Consider the following 26639-nt stretch of genomic DNA (forward strand, 5'->3'; position numbering starts at 1 on the left):
ATTTCTTATTGTTATGTTTTTTTGTAATGAGAATACATTTTATATCAATTTTGTATATGTCTAACTAAAATTCTTTATTTTTTTTGTTCTTGTAAGAGATTATAAGATTGTAGTAGAACGATACAATTTTAATTGTTGGAATCGTATACATTTTCTTAAATGTATGCTCAATTTTTAAATATATAGTAAGTAGATTCGAGTTTTTATTGTTGTGGTTAGATATAATATTCAAAACATTGATTATTTATATTTTGTATATATTGAAGAAATACTCAAAATATTGAGGTTGGTTGGTGTTTATTTGGTAATTTTATGTATTTTAAATAACATTTATGTAATTTGATCCTATTTTAAATATTTTATTAATGAATAATATATTTTAACTAAAATTTAGAAATCACATTAAGATTTATTAAAAATAAATTTAATATCATAATTACATCAGTGAATTTTATTTGCTATTTTCTAAAAGTAAATATAATTAGTTAAGTTATTTAAACAAAAAAAATTTTATCCCGTCACTACAGTACCACACTATATTTAGTGTGGCACTGTTTGAAAAATCACCAAAACACTATAATACCATCGCATATGCCATCTTATTGGAGATGGAAAAATCAATATTTGACACTAAAATGGTGTTATAACGTCACGTTGAAGTTGTTGAAGTTGTCCTAAGGTAGTCAACCAAAGCCTGAAACTTTTAATATTTTAGTTTTATACTTTTAATCTGATTAATAGTACAGTATATGGGTATGACCTTTCAATTGTTTTACTAATGGGACTCAATATTTACAATGTTTTCATAGTTGCTCTGCAGTTTTCCAACCCATACCAACAAACTAATATTTAAGCCCAGACTCTTTTAAATAATTGCAACACATGATTCGTGGCAACAAAGGAAAGTTTAAGCTAGGAAATTTTAGTTGATCAGAAATTCTTGAAGAATCTGCAAAATTGTAAAATTTGTATCAAAGTTTATGAAGGTAAAATGAAAGAAAAGATGAAACTTTGATAATGTGAACATGTTGTTTCCACAATTGTCCCTCAAAACATTCCACTCCTGTTTTCTCTAAACAATAACTTAATTTTCACTGATCTCCATAGTTATCAACCAGGTTCACATAAATAACTGCAAAATCAATCATCACTACCTTATGCTTCATTGATAGATCCTGGGCTGCTGTTCATCATCTTAGCACTCTTTCTCCCAGACTTCCTTTTCTCTGTAGAACACTGAAGAGAGCCGCTACTACATTGCTTGAACAACTTGCGGTTCTCTTCATTGAGCTATTGCATACAAGTTCTACTTCTTGTACTGCTTTAGCAAGATGAGGCATTCTTCCTCCTTCTCAGTCTCCTTTAACAACGAAATCAAAGATACAAACCTTTATGTTGATGGCCTTAACTCATCCCATCTGATCAACAATGACTGGTCTTGAATGTTCTCCACCAAGAACACACACGCTAACTTAGGCTCTTCTTCACTAATGAACGATGCCAAAACTGAATCAACAAAAACTTCTTCTTGTTGTAACAATGTGAATCTCTTGTCTCATTCCACTCGACGCTTCTTCATTACATCAGAGTTGCGTCCTCATTGAGTTTAATGGAGCTTGAAGAGTGAAGCTCGGTGCCATTTCATCTGAGGATGATGATGATGGGGCTAATGTGCTGAGCAATGAGGACTCAAGAGGGTAAGGCGTGAGGGGCATGTCGGTGAGTGAAGAAACCGTCGAGCTGTAGCTTAGTGAAGAAGAAGAAGAGCTCATCGAGTGATCAAATTTGCAGGTATGCCCATGGAGCTGTTTCTGTAGAGCCAAAAATAAATGGAGGATAGAAAAACAGAGCTTCATAATCAAGAAATTTTCAACTTTTTTTTGTCAGCACAAACTGTAACTTATCTTTATTTATTTACCAAAATATTCTAGACAGTAAGGTTTAAGCTAATATATATGCAGATGTATGGGTAATGAGACTCACATGACAAAGTGGGAGGCCAATGTCGGTCGAGACCATACCGAGAGGACGAACCATTTTGGCTGTAATTGTAGGTGCTTTGAACATATGAGCCTGGTAAAACTTAGGTCTTGGTATAACTACTCCGAATTCCTGCAATGAATGAACGAATTGAACTGGAACCAAGAGAAAATAGTTGGAGCAATTGATAGCATGGAGCCTTGTACAGGAAGAACGGAATGGTGAAGTCAACAGGTTAAACCAAATTTACATATTCATGTTTGCATTAGTATTCATGTTTGCATTAAAGGTTGCAACTACAAAAGAGGTGTAGTGAGAAGCGTAAGAGTATTACATAATTTATCAATAGAATAGATACCTGACTAAAGAGTTGTCTAACTCTTTCTAGGTACGCTCCAGCATCTGTTTATGTCATTCCGATCTACAATAGTTACTTCCATAAGCCTACACTCTTGAGTTTGAAGAACTCTGTTTCTGGAGAACAATCATTGAAGTTGATAAGATTTATAAGAAACTGCTCAAGTACTACTCTGGATTTTCTTGTCGAGGGAATCAACGAAAATGGGTGCATAAATCCAAAAAGGATATAAAGATTCGACCTTTTTGGAATTCTAGAGTTGTCAAACCGAAGCAAACGCAGGAGGAGCGATCTGACGGAATCAATTGACGACTTTCCGGAAGATTGATTCTGTTGCTTCACAAAAAAAAGCATAAGTGATTCAAAGAGCAGACATAAACAAATGCATATGTAAAATCGGAAGCCATCTAATGGTGATTAAGTATACTAAGAGAGATATGGAAGATGGTTTCGAGATGAGGAGTAGAGTACTGACAAAAAGTTTTAAATTCTAGTTGAAAAAACCAACAGCAACCTGGAAAACAAAAATCAAACTGGAGTACATAAATGATCCAGCAAAGCTATAATAATCTGTTTGAATGTCCAACCTAAACTAAACCAAAAGAGTTAACTTTTATAACGTACTGAACTGAAAGAAACGGTCAGACCATAGCTAAAGCTTTCAACTATCTTTAGATTGTGGTGAAGGGAAAAGCTCAAAACTGAAGAGTAAGTAAAGAATTATAATATACCAAACGGGAGAGAGAAAGGATGGTTCCATAATTTCTAAGCTTTGAATAGTCTCTAGCTCCGCAAGAGGAGCCGTAGAACAGGAGAATAACATCTCAACGGCTCTGTCGCAGGAGGAAGACAATCTTCTTCTTTGGTCACCATCTGATACCTCAAACAAAAGATAATTGAGAGGAAAAGATTATAAAAGAATTACAAAAATCATGTTGATGGACTTGTAAGAAAGTGAAACTAAAGCAACTCCAACGTGAATAAAGCTATATTGTTTTTCTCTTTATCATTCTCTGGTTTTACACAGAGAAAAAGAATCAAGCTTTCACCAAATTGGAAGGTCACCAACACATTCCTCGAGTGACCCAATAAAATATAATCTATAATATAAACATCAACTAAAAGGTAGAAACAGTTAACTTTCTCAGACGTAAAATATGAACATTGTAAATAAAATAAGAGATCCCATAAAATAAATCAAACATCAAAACATGAATAATGGCTCTACCATAAATCTACAGCAGGAACTCCAAAACACAATGAATTTTAATAATCTGGAATCAGGACGGTGGCGATGGGTATAGAATCTAACAGAATATCTAACTCAAACTATAAACAAAAATAGCAGTAAAATAGATCACCTGAGAATCAAGAAGGAGCATGTCGACTCCCATAAGCTCTCCACCACGCCGGACGTTCATGGCCTCCCAAAATCGTAAGCAGGCGAACTCGAACGGAGGAGGAAGAGCTGCCAGTGAGTAGATCGGAGAGAAAAACAAAACCGTTAGCCATGACTCAAACTTGTTGTCTACTGATTAGTTTAGAATGAAGTATGATTCCGAAAGCATGAACTCGTACATTTTATAACAGAGCCTTCACCGCCTTTTCACTCTCCCGGGTCGCATTCAATGGAGATCGTGCGTGATTGATTAAGAGGGCTTTATGAGGGGGAATCGGTTACTGCCTCATCTCACACCGGTTGAAGAAGACGAAATATCCTTGATGGAGAAATGGTGGAGACGCGGACAGAGACACCGCTAACCCTAATCCAAAACGCAGACGTAGAGTTCGACGGGCCTTGTCGTGTGTGGTCAGCCCAACGCGAAAGAAACCCAAGACGAAATAAATGATAAGATGAGTTTAGAAGAAGGGGGACAGGTGTCACAACGTGGTGAATCGAAATACTGACGTGGCTCTCTAAAAAGAGAGACCCCTTTTCTTTATATATATAGATATATATATATATATATATATATCAGATTTTATCAGATTTTCTTTTAGTGAGAAGATTTAGAACCCAAATTCATTTAATTTAATATTTAGCTAGAATTCTAGTCCTAGTCTGCAAAGTTAATTATTAAGCTAGGCCCAAGAAGTTGATTTAGCTTGGCCCAATGTAATCGATTAGCTTGGCCCATTTGAGTTTTCTCTTTTATAGTTTTTCTTTGTTGCGATTGGCTTCTGTGTGTTACACAGATTCTTTCCCCGGAAAAAGAAAAATTCAGAGCTCGGAGCTTCCAGGTACCGTCGCAACTTCTCACTCACTGATTTTCCCTAGTTTTCTCGGTAGAGAGCTATTCGTTTCCTCAGTTTCACTTGGATTCGATAGGTTTACCTGTGATTTCGCTAGAATTTCAGCTGATTCGTGTGTCGATTTTTAGGGTTTTTGTGATGTGTGTTTGGTTTGTATTGTACTTGAATGTTTAAAAGTGGATAAAACCTAATTTACGCAGGAAGTAATATCAATGGGTGGCGAAGATGAATCGATAGAGCAGAAGTCTGCTGCTCGTAAAGAGGCGCTTAGAGCTTTAAGGGCAGCTCGGGAACTTACTGAGAGCAAAGAAGAGGGAGAAGGTGATGCTGCTGCTGCTTCTGTTGAAGAAGAGTGAGTTTGCCTTTGTTCTTTGCTTTTTCTAGTTAATCTATAGATCTATCTACAGTCATGCATGATTCAAAGAAAAAAACAAGATATTTAGGGAAGGAACGATTTTGACTAGCATCTGATTGATGATAACTCTTCGTGTTGTGTGCTGACTAAAGCAAAACCAGGCGCTTTTGTCGTGTGCTTACTGTGCTTATGTATTTCTCTTGGATTTGGCAGTGGTCCAGCCATGAAGTTTAGAAATTATGTTCCCCAAGCTGAGGAGCTTCAGGGCAGTAAAGTTGCACCACCAGAGCTGCCCAAATTCGAAGATCCAATCGCTGCACTTCCACCTGCTGTGGAGAAGAAAGAGGTGTGTGGATGCTTGCTTTTCTTTTTTAATCTTTAAATGGAGTTATTGGAATCGTTGGTTTTTTTTTTTTTACTTGTGACGTTTAGCTTACACTGGAATTTTATCAATATTAGGACCCATTTGTCAACATTGCTCCAAAGAAACCGAACTGGGACCTCCGAAGAGATGTGCAGAAGAAGCTTGACAAGCTCGAAAGGCGGACTCAAAAGGCAATGTATAAACTCATGGGTAAGTGGCTAACTTCATCTACATGATTGATCTCATTCAGGAAAGCTTACTTTAAGTGAACATGAATGGTTCATGGGTATTAAGTATATGTAACCATGGCTCACGTAGTCATGAGTAGTAGTACTAGAACATTCAGTTCGTTGACATTGTGGTCTGTTGAAAGTGATCAACGCGATATTATTTAAGTGCTAAATAGAGCGATCTTGTTGGTGTTTAGAATTTTATCTATATTGAACTCCATTAAAATTCGTATTAAGTGGTATTATGGGACTAACATTCATGATCTCATTGCAGAGGAGCGTGAGAAAGAACGTGAGACGGCCCAAGCTGATGAAAACGCAATAGAAAGTTAAAAGACCACGATGATACGACTTGAAAAGAAGCCACAGAACACTCTACTCAGTTTTTTTGTATTACTGCTCTATCCGAAGAGAGTAGCTCTTAGTGCCTTATTTCAACTCTTCTTCGGAACAAACCTTGCCAAACATGGTTTGATTGAACTTCAGTTTATAACCGGTTTGATCTAAAATGCAATGCAATTTCAGTTCAGATCAATTCACTTTAGTCAAGTTCTGGTTTATGTTCTTATGAATGTTGGATTTTATTTTAGATTAGATACAGAGCATTAAGAAAAGGTTTTTCTTTTTAACCCAAAGCTCAAAACCTAATGTACAAAGATTAGTAAAAGTTTTCGACACCATCTCATCTAAAGATCTTGGACCTTTTATCGATTAGCACTGCATCCCCACTTCCCATGAGTCCCCAACTCTTTAGAGCAGACTTATTCTCCAGCGTGAAGCTGAGTAAACTAAACCAAATGCTTTCGGAATGAACAAACATTGAAAAGCTATAAACAGACTTCCATGCGTTTAAATGAGACCAAGCAGATTCCAATCTGGACAACACTCAGAAACTTGCCCGGTGACAAATCTGTAATGCAATAAAGGATACGGTGATATTCATTCTCAACCATAAAAGTATGTTCCTATCATTGTTCCAAAATGTAAAAAAAAAAAGTGCAATCTACAAAGGGCTTCGGTATCACAGAACACATGAAAAATCTAACCAAGGCTTTTTTTTAAAAGATCAGTTCTCTATGACACAATAACCTAAAAAAAATGAAATCATCTCTCAAGTTAAAAACCATCACGTAGATGGAACCACAAATTTTCACCTTCTTCGAGTAAAATTACCTCAAAAAGTCTCATCTAGCTATAGCCACCCTGTAGTTGAGGATTAGATCCTCAGGTTTCTTCCATATATATACCCGCACAGTTGCCAAACTCATCTCTGGAGCTAAGACCTAATAATAATCACAGAAACAAACAACCTTGTTCAGCCACAAAACAGCAAACGAAAATAAACTTAGACCAGTGAACCAAATTTTGCTTTTATTTTTTATTTTTTGTGTTGGAAACATAAATTATTGCCTGGTTATTGCATAAGATCTCAATGGAAGGTTTGAGTTTCTGCCAAGGCTTTGATCCAGAGGGTAGCAGTCCATTTCCTGCAAACAGAGGCTGTGGTCCTCCATCAAGAGGTAAACTATCCAACGGACTGTCAAGAACCATCTTTTCCACAACGTAATTGGTAACCTACACATAGACATGTTGCCAAAACAAACAAAAAAGCTATTGAATAAACAGAAAGTGCAAGCATAATAACTTCTAGGTTTTAAATTTTACGGAGAGAACTGCACCTTGTGAACTCTTAAGATCCGGGGTGCACTAAGTTTCCCTAGTGTGACCACCTGCACATTCGAGCCTTCACATGGATGCAGGAAGAAGCTTAATCTGAAAAATTTAAACACCTTTCAAAGTTAAGATACTAAAAGCAAAGAAGGTGTAACGATTTTTTTAATTAAAGAACAAGGTTGTGGCATGTACTTTGTATTTTCTCTAGGTGGAAGGCGATTGTTCAAGACGGCATCCAGGCACCACAAGGGGAAGTCTTTATCATCTTCAGTTCCGGTAAACTCGGTTATCTTCTTCCTCCAAGGACCTCCTTGGGAGCCCTCGGTGATGATGGACGGAGGAGAGACAGAAGGAAACTCAAAGGGAGGATACACCGGGTCATTTGCAGCACTGATGTCTTCACTTTTGGACGATGCAGTCAGATTCTTTTTGGTATCTTTTGCGGATAGAATGTCTCCAGAGGTAGAAGCTTGGGGTTTTGGTTTGTGCTTCTTCTTTGCCAGCCAGTGACCCATCAGGCCTTTCAGTGTTTCACGGGCTAGATTAATCTACAAATTACACAATCCAATGACAAAAAAATATCGGTTTAGTTCAACTAGCATAGAGCCTATAAGAGTCTAAGCTGTTCAATTATGATAAACAGATTTAAAGATCTCTACAGGCATTTAATCTTTACCTTATCATCTTCAGGTCGCCCGGAAACTTTGAGGTCTGCTGAATACATCTCAGCAGAGAAGCATTGTGGAGTCTCAAGATGTACGGATAAGCATCCAAGTCGTGTGTCCACAGTAAACCATGATGGAATGCTTACCTGAAAATGCAGAGATGAACAATATATCATGGAAGGTACACAAATCTGCTAGTCTCGCTAAAGAAAAACAATCATAATCTTTTAAAATAAATCAAGAGACTTATTACCATTTCGAATAGTTCTTCTTTCTTCTCTTCAAATGATACCTGCAAACATGGAAACAGATAATTTCAGGATGTACATACAAAAGTATCAGAAACTCAAAAAAAAAAAAAGCCTAAAAGCTCCAAAGAGACCTTCCCATAGTCCTCTACCACAACACCCTTAGTTATATTCCATAGTTTCACTGAGTCAGCTGCGTCCTGCAAAAAGAGAAACCCCCACACAGATGTTATCGACCTTTCCATGAGTCTATCTACAGTGGTCCTACCCCAAGCATTCAAGAGAAATTTTATTTCACCTTGGTTAATATTTGCCTTTTATTATTCAGAATCTCATGCTGCACAATCGGGTGGCTTCCTGGAATAGTCATTGACGGCTCCTTGTAGGCAGGGGGCTGTAGAAGAAGCCAACAATCAGACACACTTGACTCAAAAAAAAAGGTTAAAGCAGAAATCATTTACAGGAGAAAGAGATTATTTTTCTTTACCGGATTTAGTCCTTCCAATGAAACTCTCGCCCTATTAAAAGACAAGTTCCCAGCCAAGAAAGAGCCACCTCGTTGAAAGACCTTCTGAGGACTCTGCACTTCGGCTGGCCATCTCTCTACAGAGGAGTCCGTTGTTGCAACCCATATACTTTCATCTTGCAAAGCTAACTGTTGAATCGGATGTTCCTTGGTGCACAGCAAAACGCTCTCTCTTGTTCCCAAGTCTGTCAAGTATAACTGACGGAAACGAGACCATATCAAGGGAGGGAAACCAAAAGGAAGAGAGTAAAAGTTTGCAGTCAACTTACAGATTGGTCTCTTCCACCGCTATAAACATGATTAAATGATGGAGTGCATGCAAGCGCCCAAACAGAATCTGTATGCACCGCATAGGTATGAAGACATCGCTGCTGACCTAGATCCCAAAGTCTAAAAATGAAAATGTAGAACCAGTTAGAAGAACTGAAATGACACTACAGCTGCAGCGCCTCATAGTTATGAAGTAAGTACGAAACATAGAGACCTTATCATAGAATCAGAGGACCCAGACAAGCAAAACCTGCAATCTCAAAGTGAGAAACAGACAGAGAAGAGAATATGCACCAAAAGTACCAAAAACAAACTATTGCCAGAGTGAACAATTAAAAAAAAAAAACAGGAAAACACACCTGCCAGTAGAGTCCAGAAGCAGCACTCTGACATTATCTGTATGCCCCCTCAGCTTCATACTTTTTGAACCAGTTCTAGGGTCCCATACACGTAAAACCTGCAATAAACAAAAAAACCAAACATGGTCTGTGTCTTGTTCTCAAGGTATATTCTCATAAGCCTAAATTGTATGAATACCTTCTCTGTTCCACCAGAGACGAGCGTCGTCCCTGTATCATTCATCGCCAAAGCATAGACGGACTCCTTGTGCCCTTTGGCAACTGTTGGTGCGTACCCATGGGATGGTGATGACTGCACAGAGATATTGTTGCTGGAACCAACATTTCTCAAACTTGCAACGGGCTGAGAGTTACCACTACCATTTGCACCGTTTGAGGAACTATCTTCCGTTGAATCACTAGCTTTCGTAACAGGCGATAAAGCGGCTTCAATATCCCATATAAAAACCTCCCCGCCAAGGCCACCAGATGCAACAACATTGCTCTAACAGTTTAACATCAAAGATAGTATCATAATGTGGTTAATGAGAAGCTCAAAATATCATACCAAAAAGGTAAAAAATTACATTTTGTGCAGCAACTGCCAAACAAGTAACATAGTCAGAGTGTTGACGGAGAGTCCTCGTACAAACTCCATCTGATAAGCTGTCCCAAGTCTAGAGTGGGTGACAGAAAAAAAAATTAAGCCGCATTTAGAGCCTGATATATACTTCTAGGAACTGTGACAAAATTCACAAACCTTGACCGTAGTGTCTGAAGAACAAGAAACGAGAGTGGTATCACCAGCCAAAGCAGCGTCATTAACCTGACCAATCAACAAAGGAGGGTTTAAAAAATCATCAAAAAAGCAACCTCAAGGATCGCAATTTACTAATGATTCCTATAGAGTTAAAATTTTGAGTTTGTCAGAGGGAAAAAAAATTAAAAAAAAAACCATACCCAATCAACATGAGACTCGAAGGTAGCAGAGCAAAAGGGCTTGTCGTCCTCATCAAATGCCCACCTCTTGAGAGTACCATCACGACTTCCGGTGAAAAGGTAAGTTTGATCAGTGGAAACAGAGGGCTTCAACACATCCAAACAATTTACGCCAGCACAGTGCTGCAGAATTACATAGAGCTTGAGTTGAGAAGGAGATAAAACTATTGTCTAGTTAAAGAAAGCAGGAAACCCCTAGATAAGATATATTAGTGTTGTAAAAAAATAATGCAGACCTGAGTGTCGTTGGCATCGTTTAAGACATAGGTAAGTTTCTTCTCTTTGCGAGCGCGGACAGAACCGCCATTACTCCCGGAACTTGCAACCCGGTGCATCTCTCCTGAAAATTCAGGATAGATCAGAAAAAACATAAGTAACTAAACAACAACATCCTCTTCAAACAAAGACTACTAGTGTTATCATATTATATCCAGAACGAAGCCTAAATAATACTAATCCATATAAGAAACGGCTTCTGTAAAATCGATAATCAGCTAAAAATTGAAATGGTTAAAAATATCAAAAAGATAAAAAATCATCACTTTACGACGCTCCCCTATACTCTAAATTTCACACCTTTTTATTACGGATAAAAGTCGTAAATGAAACAATCTGGATACCTTTTATCTGAACTTATGATTGCAATCGATGATGATTTACTACGAGATTTCAACACACTTTTCAAAGAGAGAGAGAGAGAAGAAGAAGAAAACCCTAGAAACGATCTTTCGCGCGGGGGAGGGAATCAGATTTGATCTAATCGAAACTCGAATATAGGACTAGCACGAATTTGGAACACATGAGAAACCTTATTGATCAGAGTCAAGAGAGCAGCCTTTTTCTCAAGGCCGTCGTGAGATAGATGGAGAATAGGATGATGAAGAACAAAGAAAAAAAGGTTGTTTTTTTTTTAATTGGAAAAGAAAAAGAAAAAAAGGAACACAAACTCTTTTTTTTTTCCGGCAGGAACACAAACTCTTTCAAGGCTTCGACTTGGTAAAATCAGCCCAATTGAATTTAAGGATAAGATTATATTGTTATTATTTTCCTATTGGTTGATTGCTTAGTTAGTTACTATACATACTGGTTTTTAAACTTAAAACCATACACCGGTTGGTCATTAGTTACAACACGACAGGATAAAATAAAATAAACAGACAGGTAATTAGTAATCACAAAATTATGTATAAATTAGATTTAGATGTAATATAAATCCATTTTATTCATGAGAAAAGATTCTTACAACTGATGTTTACCAAATAAAAAGAGCACTTTACGGTTAATCCAGGAGAAGATCATCTTTCAAATTCAGTAATTACGATCTCAATCAAAGATTAATTAATACTAATTTTGGTATGTTTCTCTAGTCACCAATCACTCATATTCCAAATTCGCATAGTCTAATGGTGTAAGAAGGACCTTAGCGTTAGATCGTCTCAGTAGCAAAAACAAAATCATTTTTTACCGTCCGATTCCATCTCCTTCCGTTGTTAACAAAACCCACATATATATACATGTCACGTTTTGTTTTGCTCAAAAAAAAAAAAACATGTCACGTTTTGTATACATGGACCCGTTAAGGCCCATTTATGTAATAAAAGTAAAAAAGCTCAGTTATAAGGCCCATTTCTTTAAAGAAATGAGCTCATAACATAAACACACTCTCCTCCGCGTCTCTTTTCTCATTTGCTTCCGCTCTTTGCTACTTTAGCTGCAGACTCTTTTCTAGGTCCTCTCCGTACATCCTAGCGGCCTCTGTTTTCTCTCTCTATATCAACCACAATAGAAAGAAAGAAGGTAGTAAGTTTGATTCGATCGATTTTTGAAGAATTGTGCTTAGGGATTTGCTTTGGTTAACAACTTTTAACATTATGTGGTTGTATCATCTCTGCTTAATAGGTACAAGTTGGAACTTCTTATAGCTTTCAGTTGCTAAATCCAAAGGAACCATGAAGTTACGTCAGCGAAAGGATCGTAATCCACACTCATCATCACTGCCGCCGCTCCCAATCGAACTCGTGATCGACATCTTCTCCAGGTTATCCCTCAAGTCTATCGCCTTCTGTCGTTGCGTATCCAAGCCCTGGGCCTCGGTGCTTGGCCGTTCTGATTTCAGGGATCTGCGCTTGACAAGGTCTCAGGCTACACCGCGTCTACTGTTCGCCTTTTGGGAAGGTAATAAGCTCTTCTTCCTCTCCTCACCTCAGCCTCAGAGTCCTGATGATGACATGTCTGTTGTGGCCGCTGATCATCACGTGAGTTTCTCCTTTGATCATCCTGTCAAAGCGATATTCGCAAGTGTCAATGGCTTTGTCTGTGTCCGTATCAAGGGTCATCGGTTCGTAAAAGGGAAGAGATACAAGGTGGATGAGTCCGTGATGTGTAACCCTAGCACGGGACAGTCATTTACTATACCAAGAATGAAGACAAGGACCAGGGTCGTTGGGATAGTACGGTTTCTCGGGTATGATCCCGTTGAGAAACTTCACAAGGTGTTGGGAATGGTCCGTGGTCACCGCAGCAGAACTATGGATCATCAAGTCCTGACATTAGGAGGAGGAACTGAGAAAGCGACAACATGGAGAATGACTGAATGTATCCCATGTGTTTCTTCTAAGCTTAGAGAGAATATATGCATTAATGGGGTTCTCTATTATATTGAGGCTGATCCAGACTGGAGTGGTGATCATATGATAATTTGCTTCGATGTTAGATCTGAGAAGTACAGTTTTGTTAAGCCCCCAAAAAGGGAATTGCATCATAAGCTGCTAGACTGCAACGGTAAATTGGCTCTAGTACCAATGGGCAAAAGTTATTCTTTCAATAGTGAAACTGTTAAGATGTGGGTTCTAGAAGACCCCGAAAGACATGAATGGTCCAAACGTGTTTACATATTTACCCCTATGTGGAAAAATGTAGTTGACCGACTGAGGTCGTTCGAGATTGTTGGAGTGACCGGTCCGAATGAATTTCTTATGTCGTCCACATATTCATCTGAACCTTTCCAAGTCTACTACTGCAATTTCGACAAGGAGACTGTAACAAGAGTTGTGATCCAAGGAGTGGGAGCGTTAAGGGATGGGAGGGGCTATTCTATTCACACCTGTCTAAACCATGTGGAGGATGTGAAGCTTATGGAACTATAAGGATATAAGCATCAGAGCAGCAAAGAACTCGTCCTCATAGTCTAAGATTTTACAGAGAAACGTTCGTCTCAAAAAGCTCGTGCTAAGATCATTGAGGTCTTGTGAAAACGCTTTCGGTAGTGTTCTTGTTTATTGCTCTTGTAATATTACATGTTTCGGTTAAGTAGCAAACGATTTGAGTAGAAGCTCCAATAGTAAAAAGTTTTATTTTATTCTATCTGGTTCACTATTGTCATCCCTATTAAGAGGAAACTCAGAAGCATGAACCGGCAAGAAGGGAAGAAAATGATAGTCAGTGGCTGAGGAGTCTATATATTTAGGAGCTGAAAAGTTTCCTTTGTTCGCGATTAGGAGGAAACGAGTAAGCTATCAAGTTTGGGACTTGAGTAGTAGTAGCTTGGTAAACAACACACAGGATCAAATGCTGGAATGGCACAAGAGGGGTCAAAAAAATCTGGAATAGACCTCTTCTTTTTTAATTTAAAAATAAATTAAAATTAAATCAAAAATAAGAGTAAAAGACCATGCAATCTAAAAGTTCTATTTATTTACCAACCCACCCACTTATTATCCTAGCCCACTAACCCGATCCTGTCCAATTCGGATCCCTCTAACTCCCCAAATCTCTTCTTCTTCTCAAACACACTTTCACGATTTCTATCTCCATATTTAACAAAAAAATTTCAAAAAATCAAACCAAAAATTAAATGACATTCATCTAATCCTTTCTGTGTTACTCTATTTTCATATACTTCATTATCTATCCTGATTAAAAACCTTAAAAACCCAAATTTTAAGTTTTTCATTTTTATCAAAATATCTCTATCCCATAATCCAAATCGAAATCGAAAAATTCTTCAAACCTTACGAAATTTAGTTTTTTTTTTGGTCAACACCTTACGAAATTTAGTTATTATCCTGAATAGATCAATTTCTCATCATTGTCGTTCCACTTCTCTCATATAAAATTGAATCTCAGCGTCAATATACAAAATTTCCGACAGTGAAGAACGCATAGTATTACTAACACAACTAGTACAACTCAAACTAGTACAACTAGTACAACTAAAACATGTATAACTAGTAAAATTATACCAAGTATAACTAGTATAACTTTCTAATTAATATGGTTATATTAGGTTTTTGTTTTCGGTGTGTGAATGATGTTATAGAGAAAATGATCTAGAAGTTAGTATAATCTTCCATTGTATGAATTTGTCAAAATATATTAAAATTTTATTTTATAACATTTCTTTGGATTATTATTTGTTTACCAATTGTATCAGTTGTACTAGTTGTACTATTTAGGAAAGAAAATGATCTTCATCATTTTTGCTTTCGAAGCCAAAGAAGGCAACTGTTGAACCGGAAAAAGTTGAAGTAGAAGAGGATTGGAATATACTCCAAAAGACGATAAAAAACCATCATGAGTTCAAAAAGATACATAAGTATTCATGTTTGGTTTTTGGACTACGATAATAATAGTATAACTGGTTTAATTGTAGCAACAAATTGGGCTGGCTTGGTTACTACATCAAACATATCAGCATATTACTTGCTTGGTGAGTAGTGTTATTTTATCATTGAGTGGTATATTTCCACCTCAATATCTTTTCACATGGAAATAAATATAAGATAAGAGTTAGACAAATTGTAAACAATATTAAAATCATGTAACTAGGTACAACTAGTACAACTACTTGATTTATTATTCAGCCATAATGTTTAAAACGTGATACACGTTTAAAACATGATGCATAATACAAAATGAAATAACATAGTTGTACTAGTATTCGAGTTGTACTGGTTTGTACATAGTTATACTAGTTTTTGAGTTGTACCGGTTTCTACATAGTTATACTAGTTTTTGAGTTATACCGGTTTGTACATAGTTGTACTTTGGCAGTGAAATCGAATAATATTAGTTGTACCACATAAAATTTAAACTTACCTCAGTTGTACGACTTCTTTATGTGCACATGCATTTGCCCCAATAAAATGAAATCATCAATTTTGTTAAAATATATTTCATGTATGTTTTCCAAAAATTATGTGAACAAAAAAAGTTAACAAACCTTAAAAGTATAAGGTAAAACATGCAAACATATGTGATTTTGTTATAATTGCTAAAAAGAAATCACAAATAAAAATGAACATATCCAAATACTTACCAATTTGGCCAGTTGATTGTTTTACTAGTTGTGTAAATTATGGTAGCTACATATTATACATAAATTATATCATGTATGCACTTTTAAAACAATACTAACTAAAATAATAAGTAGTTGTACCAGTTGTTTTAGTTATACTGACTGTACATAGTTGTACTTGTTTTTTAGTTATACCAGTTCGTGCATAGTTGTACATTAGCAGTGAAATCGAAAAAATAGTTATACCACATAATAAATACAATTATCTCAGTTGTATAACTTATTTATGTTTATATGCCTTTGTCATGTTACAATAAAATCATCAATTTCGTAAAAATACATTTCATGAATATTTTCCAAAAACTCAGTGGACAAACAAGTTAACAAACCTTAAAAGTATAAGGTAGATCATATAAACTTATGGAGTTGTGTAATAATTTTCAATTTTTTTAAAAAAATTCAAATAAATTAAGAGAACTTATGAGCACATACCAATTATGATATTTGATTGTTTTTCTCATATGGAATACTAAATTGGTTTTGTTATTTTCTAAAATGTCAAAATTGTACCCGTTGTACCAGTAATACTCGTCTATATGTCTAGTTTTATGGGTTAAACCAATATTTTACATCATAGATTTTTAAAAATATGTATGATATTTGTTTGTTTATTTGTTATGTAAAACATGGTATACTAGTCGTGTTTAGTAGTTATATATTATATATACATTATAACATTTCTATACCAATTATATAATTTTTAACATGTTTAGTTGTACGAGTTATACTAGTTATACTCAGTCGAATGAAATAATGAAATGAGAAAAATTGTGTGGTTCTGAATTGTTCATGTGATAGATATTTTAAAAAAAAAAAGATAAATGTGAATTTGATGGCCAAGATTAAAACACAGAGATAAGATCTGATGGATAAGGTTGAACCATCATTAATGGTAGAATAGTAATTTACACAACCCTTGTCCCATGTAGATTAAAATAGGTGGTAGTAGATTTTTTTTCACCCATTTGTCCCATTCTAGATTAAAGTCCCAACACACATGATAGCTTTACCCCTGTTTAATCTCAAAAGCTGTCAAGTACAACTGAAGTTTCTTCATCAGATTAATACAAAAAAGACAAGTTTCTTTCTCATTTTATGACTTGACGTGACAAAGAATTAACAATGAACAAACAAAGACATGTCCAAAAGTATCCAAGTTCCGTGTTCTGCAACAAGAAGCCATTCATTTAAGACATAATACAAGAACCAAGGACACTCGAGATTCACAAAATGAAGACCAAACTTTGCTTTTGTCTTTCCCTTTCTACCCAACGGAGAGAGAGAGTGATCAAGCGTAACTCTCGTTGCGTTTCCTCTGGTGTGTGATCACGAGTTCAAAGACCGATATATGATCCTTAACAACATAAATCTCAATAACAATATTCCACCTGGTAAAAGATATTAACATTCAGTAGCCAAAGACTTGTCCAAAAAGATCACCACATTTCCATTTTCTATAAAAAAAATATAAAACTAGCCTCAGCAAAATAAAAAGACCAAACTCAAACCAGGCTCAGATCTCATAATCTATATCCGTTGCATTCTGTGAATCAGAATGCTTCACCAACTGTTCCTGTTCATCATACCGATCAAGATTCTCACAAGGAGCCGGGAAGATGGTGCCTATCACACGCCCCTGCACATACGCACACTGGAATATGTGCTTCTTCTTGTACGTTATCCCCACCGACATGTCCCTGAACGTTACGTTTTTAACCGGAATCTCTTTGCTCCCCTGCATACGCACCGGCACACGCACTCCTTGACCGTATATCCCCGTGTAGTTTATGTTCTCCAGCACCGGGAAGGCTTGCGGGTTGAATCCACCGTCCGGATGCTCGTTGTAGTCGGTTTTGACCACAATGCCAACTCTCAGCTCATCCAACGTGACGTTCCTGAACGTTATGTCACGAACGTAGCCGCCTCTTCCCGGCGCGGTTTTGATCCTGACTCCACGCCGTGAGCTCCATATCAGAATGTTTTCAACCGTGATGTTTGAGACGCCACCAGACATCTCGCTTCCTATTGATATACCAGCGCTGTTTTTGAACAGAGATGATTATTAGATCAAGATTAATGAGGGAAGAAGGTGATCTTTCTTTTACTTTACCTAACCATGGAGCGGATGATGAGGTTGCGGATGAGAATGTTCTTTGAAGGACGTCCATAGTTAGTTCCATACTGGTCCCAACCGCTCTTTATCGCAATCCCATCGTCCCCCACGCTAATGTAAGAGTTCACTATTAGCATGTCCTCGCACGAATCTGATGCACAACAAGAATAAAGAGAGATATCAGGTAGCCACCATCAGAACCAATCATTCCAGCAGCTTAGTGGAAGATGATACTTACCAGGATCGATACCGTCAGTGTTTGGAGCTTCGAAGACAGGTGCTAGAATGGTCATGTTTGTGATTGTGACGTTTTTGCAGTCATATGGGTGAAGTGTCCAAAAGGGAGAATCACGGAGAGTGATATTGGCGAAAACAACGTCGGTTGACCACATGATCTGCACCAGTGGTCCTCTTGTGTGGTTTAGAAGCTTTGCGCGATACTTCTTCCACCAATAAACTCCCTGCCCGTTGATGCTTCCGTTGTTTCCTGTTTATAGAGTATAGTTATAAACACCAATGTTTGACAAAAATATGATTAACCATACAATTAAAGAAACGAAGGTTTTGATTATCTAACAGAGGAATTTAAGACTATTCTTGTCCCTTAGTCTGAAAGCTTAGTGTCCAGCAAACAGAAAGACATAACAAGTTTCAAGCAGCTTATAGAGTTATCATCATTGGTAGAGTTCATTTTCGCTTGGGAGTGCCTCAACTCAATCAAACTAAAGCTTAAAAGTAGTATTGACGTCGAAATGATAGCTATTATTCGACAAACACCAAACGATCTGGTAGAGCTGTGGATTTTACTCTTAGATATAGCCTAAAAAGTATAAACCCATTCTCTAGACAATGATCGGATCAAGAATAAGTTAATGCATCCATAGGAAGAGCCACATTTGACACTCAGTTTTACAGATCAAATTAACTGACCGGTGACGACGACATCTTTGAGATTCTGTCCATGAATAAAACTTCCATAACGAGGTCCATAATGCTCTCTTCCATAACCGTACGAAGGTAAAGGAGGAAGCAGAGGCCATAACGTCTCATCCTAGGAACGTTAACATAAAAGGAGAAAAAACCACAAAAATGTTGATGAAACACAAGTAAATAGAAGACATAAGACACCTCAAACCTCAAAGTATGCTACTTTTGCATCTAAATCTATAAAGACCTATTCATCATCAATTTAAGACAAAAAAAAACAAAAAACTTTCAGGGTTTAATACAAACAAGTAATATAGAAAAACAGAGTGTTGAATCCTGATAATGATATAATACAAGTATATAGAAAACCTTCTAAATCTATAAAAGACCAATTCAACATCAACCAAAAAAAAAAAGATAAAAACTTTTAACAACAAACCTGGACAGCAAGGATCTCAGCGTCTTCAGCGAGGAACAGAGTCATGTAGCTAGTGAGATTAAAGGGAGCGGTGAGCCACCTACCAGGAGGCACATTAAGCTGCCCACCTCCTTTCTTCGAAACCTTCGAGATTGCGTAGACAGCTCTCTCGAACGCCTCGGTGTTGACGGTGACCCCATCCCCCACCGCTCCGAAGTCCGTCAGATTGAAGGCGAATGGTCTAAGCCGAGGGAACTCGCCGGAGTTTGTTGCTCTTGTTGTTGTTAGCGTCGTCGTCGTCGTCCACCAGAAAACAGAGGAGAGTCCGCCGCCACCGCGATAGAGAGAGGAGGAACCTCCTCTGCCGCGGGATTGCCAGATGAACAAGGAAGCGAAAGCTGCGATCCAGAAGACGGTGACGAGGGATCTGTGGGATGAGAGGAATCGCCTCCTGGTGATGGGAAGTGGTTCCACCATTCTCTTTGTTTTGGGGGAGATCAGAAGAAGAACATTGGAGAGAAAGTTTCGATCTTTGAATAAAGTTTAGATCTTTGAGAGATTAGGTGAGATGTTACTACAAGTCAGCAACTAATGAGAAAGATATTATATTTGTTGTTGTTGTTGTGTGTTTTGCGCGAGAGTGAATCCAAAGGAAACGGAGATCATTCAATGTGTGTGTTCGTTTGTTTGTTGGTTTGTTTGTTTGTTGAAGCTTCACCGATTCGATTTGTGTGTGAGAAGTTTGTATTCGATGATCACTGCAACTCTAAGCAAAGTATGCATCACTAAACTCGATGGTTTCGTTAAGGATATGAATAAGCCCATTAACTTTTAATTAAATAACAATAAGGCCCATTTACATTTGTTTCTTCCCGTCAGGCCCAATAGATACTCACTCGAAACACACACTGTCAAGTGCAAAGATGTAAACATACTCCTTGGAGATTGTTTTTGTGGGGATAAAACTAGATCATCTCTGCAAAAAAAAGCTGTGGAGTGCAAAGATGTCTCTATATCGGATTATTAGTACTTTAATCTGTGGAGAGAACGTCTGCAATAACTGTGAAGTACTCTTTATCAGACTAGGGGTTTTGCCGGCGCTACGCGCCGGTTTTTCTAAATCATTTAGGTACTTTGATATATAATTTATGTAGTGTATAAATTTATAAAAAAAAATATTTTAGTTAGATAACATGTATTCTTTATTTATTGTTTATTTTGCATCAAATCAGATTAAAATTTTAGTTTTCATTTTTATATTATTAACCAATTTTTATACATACTTATTGCGGTATTTAAAAAGGCAAGAAACATGAACATAGAGCATCATTCTGAATGCAAAGTTGAGACGATCGTCGTTTAGGATTTTTGGAATCTGCTGATGTTTGAATGTCTAAAGGCGAAGAGATGAAAAAACCTATTTCAACACTTGGTCTAGAATGTATCTGAAAGCCCAACCAAAATCATTAAGTTTAAACACATAGTATAAATTGATATGTCACTTGTCAAGTTTTCTCCTTAGAGAATAAACCATTTGTCAAGTATTATATGACTTAACGTTTAATATTGATTGAAGGTTTTAGTGTTTAGATTTTATTGTTTATAATTTAAGAATTGGAGTTTAATATTTTTCTTACTTTTTGTTTCATAATTTTATAATTTTAATATTATCTTATTTTTTGTTTCATAATTTTATAATTTTAATATTTATCTTATAATTTTGTAATTTGTAATATTTTAATATTTATCATCAAAATTTTAATATTCTAATAATTTTAATATTTTAATAATGTTGTAATTTTTATATTTTAATATTCATAGTTTCAGTTTGTCATCAACTATTAAGTTTTTTTGAAATGTAATATTTTACAGTTTATGATTTAATAGTTTAATATATCCTATTCCATCCACAACAAAATCACCGTTGAGCCCACAATGCTAGACTTTGGATAAGCATTCACTATTTCTGTTTTATCTTCTTTCACTTGGACCTGAAGCATAAACTCTAGGTTCCACAATAACTTTCCATTGTTGGCCTCTCAATCCTGTTTTGGACCAAACATTTCTCTGTTAACTCACAGTACTTCTTAATCTCTTCAAGCTTTACTTTCCCATCAAGAAAATGGTCTATCATCTCTTCTATCTTCGCTTTCTTCACCAACTTTGTGGCACATTTGATTAATTCACTTTCTCTTTTGAAATTTATGGATCAGTGACTGGTATCCCCCGCATATAGTACCTTAAGAATCACAGAACAAAAGAGAGTAAACATCAGATTTTTCCAGTCAGTTGTTGTCTGGTCAAGTACTCTAGATCAAGATAACCAAACCTTCATTTCACCATCGTACTCACATGTCTGGCCAAGCTACGGACCCATCTTAGACAATCCAAGTTCTCCAAGCCATGAAATTCTCATCCAAGAGAATGTTAGCAGACTTCACATCGCGGTGTATGATGGCTCTTGTGGAACCTGTATGGAGATAGTGAACCCCTCAAGCTGCACCAACGCATATCCCCAGCTTATGTCTGCAGCTCACCTTGGGCTATCCAAGTCATACATATGGTTCTTAAGCGTTCCCTTTTCCATATACACGTACACCACGATCATCTTGATGTTCTCACTGCAGTACCTGATTAAAGGAACCAAATGCATGTGTCTGAACTGAACAGTATATCGATCTCTGCCCTGAATATTATTGATGTAAAGCGGGTTAGTAATTCTGTGCGTGGAAAAAAATAATTTACATTATGCGTTCGAAGATCGCTATGATCCAAACAGATTGATTGATTCTGGTAATACCATTTAATAAAAAGTCTCAGGGACCATGCATGAACTCTAAACAACAGAGAATGGTTCGATCCAGTAAGTAATTTTTAATACATTCAGTTTTTCATCAATGCAATAGCAGAGAAGGTGGTTTCAAACTTCTATACTCTCTCGTTTACATTTGAGTCAAGACTCAAGAGTCACATAAATTCAAGTTAGTGATCTGTTCTAGCCATATGATCAATGTATACAAATGCAAGAAGGAAGGGAAACACAATTTTCTATATCACTTTTTAGCTATTCGCAGCAGTGCACATATGTGAAAAAACTATATTGTTCAGTGTTCCCATGAGTAATATGTAGTCATCTCAAAATATTTCAATGGATTTTCGAAAGAATTAACTTCCACAGTTCCACTAAATTATATCTTTACATTACTATGTTTTCACTTTTCAAAGTATGCTACGACACAGTATTTGGAATACTCTAACAAAATATAAGTGACAGCAGCATCGACAGTGACTAAGAATTATTTTCCTAAGCACTTTTTCAAAAACCATAAAAGAGTATTGTGCAGCTTAAAAGAATAAAAGAAGATTAACAAATACTCACAGAATAAAGCTTTCCAAGAGACATCATGTGCCTACAAAAAGTGCAAAACCCTTGTGACAACAGTCTGACGACACCACCATGCTTCAGAAAAGAACAGTGTGTTATATGCGTTATATAGTAAGAATCCCGGCCTTTTCTAAAAGACCTTGGTATTTTTTTTAATGCTGGTTTGCAATTTGAATGAACTTTTGTCATAATAACTCTAGTGACTGGATTAATATGTGATTTTGGAACTGAATCGGATTAATAGATCTGAGGATGTTGGAGGCAAAAAAAACTGAGACATACCCTTGTGCTTAAAATTTGTACAGAACTTGAATAACCATGTCCCATACTTTCAACACCTTCAAAACCCAAAAACAATTCAATGAATAGTTAGTTGAGACAAAACGCGGAATCACTGCATAGACTTTCTTGTGAGAGAAATTTTCTTTAGAATTCTTGGGACACTAACCATTGATTAGAATTTGATGCACGGGAGAAGTACGGAGACGTGAAGTCATGTTGAAAACTATTTTATACTTAACCAGTTACAAAAGGAGCACTATCAGTACATGGACTTAACCAGTAAACATGAAAATAAAAAAATATCAGGATGCAAGACTTACATTGATTCCATCTGCTGTAGCATGCATCTTCATGGCCTCTCATATTTGTCCTTTCCATTGTAGCCCATGTAACTGGTAGCCCCTGGAATTCGAAGCACTCACTGCAGGATATCAAGTAAAAAACACCCTTGATTTAGCATTTTTTCATACATCTCAAAAGAAAACCAAAGAACAAGGAAAAATAATCTACCTGAGCCACTTGGACTGAGTTCTGGGTAGCACCTGAAATAGGATTGAATTATGAAGATATCATCACCATCTTGTCTACAGATATTTAATTATAGGTTTACGTGATAGTGGTAGAAATAGAGAAGATGAATTACATCCGCCAATATTTTCATCATTAACTCATTCTATTTGCTACTCATCTCATCATAGTAATTAAAAATGTAGAATTTGGCAAATGAATACATATTTAGTAAATGAACTGATGAAACCAAATTAAAGTTTGATACACGACTCGCAGCGATGACATTACAGGAGTACAGGGTTTAAAATTAAAATACAGAGCACATAGCAAGAGCAATGATTACATGATTCGTTCGGAGAAAATAATTGGATGTGCTCTTCATATCATCTGGGTACAAAAAAAGAGATTTTACAATCAACAACCGAAGAGATTTCACCACCATATAAACATATGGCAAGATCTAGATCCCAAACGCACCTCTTCATATCATATGGGTTCACCGAGTTTTGCATTCTCTCTCAGGTGAAAACTTTCAGTTTGTGCTTTAATCGAAATGGAAACCTTAAAGGTGTCTGCTTGTGGACGATTGAGTAGATTAAATTTGAGAGGAAGAGAAAAGGATTTTGAAAAGGTAGTAGATGAGATTCAGCATAGAAATTTATATCAAAAAAAAAGAAAAACAACGGGAGTCAGAAAGCTAACATCTCTAACGATGTAACTTGAAAAGAGTAACTAAAGTTATTAATGTGAAAGAGTGGGTTGCCTTAATTCCAATTTAAAGGTGATTTTCAGAGATGGCATAATTTTCAATCTAAAAACGATGGAGATGAAGTGGAGACTGGAAATTCGTGAATCCATATCGTCACGTTCGGCCAAGTGATGGGCTTGATATAGTCGACTCATATACATATAAAATTTGGCCCAGTTTAAATGTATCTCAACTCAACTCAGTAATTAAATGACGTGGCAAAACAAAGCATCCTCATTGGTTTGAATTTATCATCCGACGTGGACACTCTAAGGGAGCTCCATATCCTCCTTTTAGTAGTGTAATAGATTACTACTTCTTTAACGTTTATGGTCAGAGAGATGCATTTACTGTTCATTTAATTAGCCTAATGATATAAGAGATGATTCTAGATTCATTTATCTGTAACCAAAAGCATACTATTTTCATACCTTTAAGAGTTGTTTCTACTTGTTTGTTTGCCACTACTTTGACGCAGAGTTTTGCCAAAAACTTATTACAATTAGCTAACACCAGACTCAAAAGGATCTCTCCTGCAACAAAAGCCAACTTCCTGACAATCATAGCTACTTCTACTTGCAAGAACTTAAACATCAGACTCCTCAACACACAAACTTTCAATCTACGATAATTGGAGGGACATCATCTTCTGCAGAGCCAACTTGAACTACATCAGGTTCCTTCTCCCCAAGGAGTATGTACCTCGGGACGGCAGCAGGGTCGAGCTCAAAAGAACCAGCAGGAACTCCCTCTCTCTCTTCTCCACTCAGTCTAACAGATGGAACCCTGTGAGAGAATCTCTGCATTTTCTTTGGTGTGATCACCTCTTTAAAAACTCCATGCTGCACAGCGTGCTTGAAGACGGATACAAACCCTTCCACCTTCCCTAGGTACGTCACTCCAATGCCTTGATTATCCTTGAAGACTCCCACCACTTCCACCAAGTCGTATCTATAAGGAGGCTTGTGCTGCTGTATTGGATTATTGCTCCAATCTCTGAAAACAGCCCATGTTTCACCTTCTTTTGGGTTCACAGAGATGTTCCTGCCAAGTATGATTGGTTTTACCTCATGAGAAAACGCCAAGTAGCTCACCGTTTCTGTTCTACCATATCTGAACCTCCCACAAGCAACCGGAACTGATTCGTCCTCTTTAGGATCAAGCCATGTCAGTTTAAGACTCAACTGGGACTTGTTAACTCTCTTGATCTTAGCGTACAACCTTGGCATCTCGTCTTGAGAATCATAAAGAGCCCATATTTTGTCAACCACGAAAGAGCTCATTGTCTTCTTGAAGTCATGAAACTCTGAATCATCAATCTTCATTTCCTCAGGTTCCTCTTCAGTCTCTTCTTCAAACGCTTTGTCTCTTTGTTGTTGAGAAGATGCAGAAGCTGAAGCTAAACAAGCCGTGGCTGTTTCCTTCTCTTTCTCTTTAAGCTTGTCCATGACTTGTTCTAGCTCTCTCTGCTTCAACTCAAGCTTTTTCTCCCTTCCTTCAAGTTGCTTCTCCTTAACATTCATCTCTTCAGTTTTTGCCTTCAGTTCCACTTCAAAGATCTTCTCTTTCTTCTCCATTTCAGCCAACATCTCTTGTCTCTTCAGTTCCATCTCCTCAGCTTTTGCTTTCTTTTCAGTTTCAAAGATCTCCTCTTTCTTCTCCAGTTCATTCACCTTCTCTTTGATTGCTTCATCATGTAACATAATATCCTTCTCCCTAGCTTCAAGCTGCTTAAGCTTCAAGTCAAACTCTTTCACAGCCTTGTCTAACTCACGTGACCTGTCATCGTTACGCTTTGAAAGCCGCTCAATCTCTTTTCCCTTCTCTTCAAGCACGTTCGCTGCGTCACAGTCCAATCTCGTGAGAAGTGATGATACCAGAAACTGCTTCACTTCATTCTCCTTTTCTTTCTCCTCTAATCTCAAAGCCATAGACTTTTCAAGCAAATCAACCTTCCTCTCCCTCTCATCAACCTCCTTTTGCTTCAGATCTAGTTCCATGGCTCGTTTCTTAAGCAGACTTTGCAAGCTAGCATACTCCTCGTGGATCTCTCTCCACTTCTCTGTAAACTGAAGAACCGGTGAAGCTATTAGCTCAATCTGATCTAAGACTTGATGTATCCCCGACCGCCCACTCTCCGTTACCATCAAATCAGAGCCACGAATCCTAATTAAGCCACAGTTCAAAAGAAACGACTACATCAGAAACAAAGCAGAGCGAGAAATTGAACAAAACCCATGAAAAAAGGTTATACCTTTCACTACTCTGATGTTCATTTCGCTCCGTCGCCGGTGCCGGATCCTGCTCCGGCGTGACTCCTCGGGAAGAATCTACTTCCATTACTGTTTGTCCTCCTTTCTACAGCTGAAAGATTGGATTTTTAAGAACTTGTCTCTAAGAGGATGAAGAAAACAAGCAAATCTCTCTCTCTCTCGTTAGGCTAAAAACTTTTGAAAACAGAGTAAGGGGTGTATTGATGATGATTTACCCAAATAGGAGGGAAAAGCAGAAAAGCTGGCTTACATATTTTCGGAATCATTTGTTTACAGCCGTTAGATTAAATTATTTTAAGCCGTAGGATTAACTTACATCAGCTCGTCTTTGGCACTGGCAGTTTGACCAAGAGGATTTTGGACCATC

At 37.0% G+C, this 26639-nt stretch overlaps 5 protein-coding genes and 2 long non-coding RNA genes across 15 annotated transcripts; 2 read left to right on the forward strand and 5 right to left on the reverse strand.

Moving 5' to 3' along the window:
- Window positions 1-948: 948 nt before the first annotated feature.
- LOC108859019 (uncharacterized) lies at window positions 949-4159 on the reverse strand. Of its 9 annotated transcripts, none has more exons than XR_001950429.2 (8): window positions 3917-4155; window positions 3700-3806; window positions 3070-3211; window positions 2814-2852; window positions 2580-2668; window positions 2339-2454; window positions 1984-2112; window positions 993-1811 (listed from the first exon to the last, which is right to left on the reverse strand). It is a non-coding gene; the product is annotated as an uncharacterized LOC108859019 (long non-coding RNA). The 9 variants fall into 9 exon arrangements; XR_008945844.1 differs by having other exon boundaries at window positions 2580-2674; XR_001950427.2 differs by having other exon boundaries at window positions 949-1811; window positions 2814-3211; window positions 3917-4159.
- A 340-nt stretch (window positions 4160-4499) lies between these two features.
- LOC108862706 (uncharacterized) lies at window positions 4500-6075 on the forward strand. Its single transcript, XM_018636927.1, has 5 exons — window positions 4500-4579; window positions 4792-4943; window positions 5160-5292; window positions 5406-5520; window positions 5815-6075. The coding sequence occupies exons 2-5, from the start codon at window positions 4804-4806 to the stop codon at window positions 5871-5873; spliced, it is 447 nt and encodes a 148-aa protein (XP_018492429.1). The 5' UTR covers window positions 4500-4579; window positions 4792-4803; the 3' UTR covers window positions 5874-6075.
- Window positions 6076-6453: 378 nt separating this feature from the next.
- On the reverse strand, window positions 6454-11168 carry LOC108862705 (uncharacterized). The gene is made up of 18 exons (XM_018636925.2): window positions 10881-11168; window positions 10497-10600; window positions 10222-10383; window positions 10022-10087; window positions 9849-9938; window positions 9461-9766; window positions 9283-9380; window positions 9138-9173; window positions 8923-9043; window positions 8615-8851; window positions 8426-8521; window positions 8262-8327; window positions 8133-8171; window positions 7891-8025; window positions 7407-7762; window positions 7220-7313; window positions 6951-7115; window positions 6454-6823 (listed from the first exon to the last, which is right to left on the reverse strand). Exons 2-18 carry the CDS (start codon window positions 10593-10595, stop codon window positions 6725-6727), a joined length of 2265 nt encoding a protein of 754 aa, XP_018492427.1. The 5' UTR covers window positions 10596-10600; window positions 10881-11168; the 3' UTR covers window positions 6454-6724.
- Window positions 11169-11919: 751 nt separating this feature from the next.
- On the forward strand, window positions 11920-13623 carry LOC108859705 (F-box protein DOR). The gene is made up of 2 exons (XM_018633613.2): window positions 11920-12057; window positions 12160-13623. Exon 2 carries the CDS (start codon window positions 12210-12212, stop codon window positions 13404-13406), a length of 1197 nt encoding a protein of 398 aa, XP_018489115.1. The 5' UTR covers window positions 11920-12057; window positions 12160-12209; the 3' UTR covers window positions 13407-13623.
- Window positions 13624-17005: 3382 nt separating this feature from the next.
- On the reverse strand, window positions 17006-19810 carry LOC108805071 (probable polygalacturonase). The gene is made up of 5 exons (XM_018577023.2): window positions 19096-19810; window positions 18660-18780; window positions 17968-18216; window positions 17727-17880; window positions 17006-17655 (listed from the first exon to the last, which is right to left on the reverse strand). Exons 1-5 carry the CDS (start codon window positions 19549-19551, stop codon window positions 17130-17132), a joined length of 1506 nt encoding a protein of 501 aa, XP_018432525.1. The 5' UTR covers window positions 19552-19810; the 3' UTR covers window positions 17006-17129.
- Window positions 19811-20928: 1118 nt separating this feature from the next.
- Window positions 20929-22737, reverse strand: LOC108856740 (uncharacterized). The gene is made up of 3 exons (XR_008946345.1): window positions 22454-22737; window positions 21404-21760; window positions 20929-21313 (listed from the first exon to the last, which is right to left on the reverse strand). It is a non-coding gene; the product is annotated as an uncharacterized LOC108856740 (long non-coding RNA).
- A 1650-nt stretch (window positions 22738-24387) lies between these two features.
- Window positions 24388-26456, reverse strand: LOC108856739 (uncharacterized). Its single transcript, XM_018630611.2, has 2 exons — window positions 26254-26456; window positions 24388-26165 (listed from the first exon to the last, which is right to left on the reverse strand). Exons 1-2 carry the CDS (start codon window positions 26337-26339, stop codon window positions 24617-24619), a joined length of 1635 nt encoding a protein of 544 aa, XP_018486113.2. The 5' UTR covers window positions 26340-26456; the 3' UTR covers window positions 24388-24616.
- Window positions 26457-26639: the final 183 nt, after the last annotated feature.

This window comes from Raphanus sativus, chromosome 5 (genome assembly GCF_000801105.2).
Source record: "Raphanus sativus cultivar WK10039 chromosome 5, ASM80110v3, whole genome shotgun sequence".
NCBI lineage: Eukaryota > Viridiplantae > Streptophyta > Magnoliopsida > Brassicales > Brassicaceae > Raphanus > Raphanus sativus.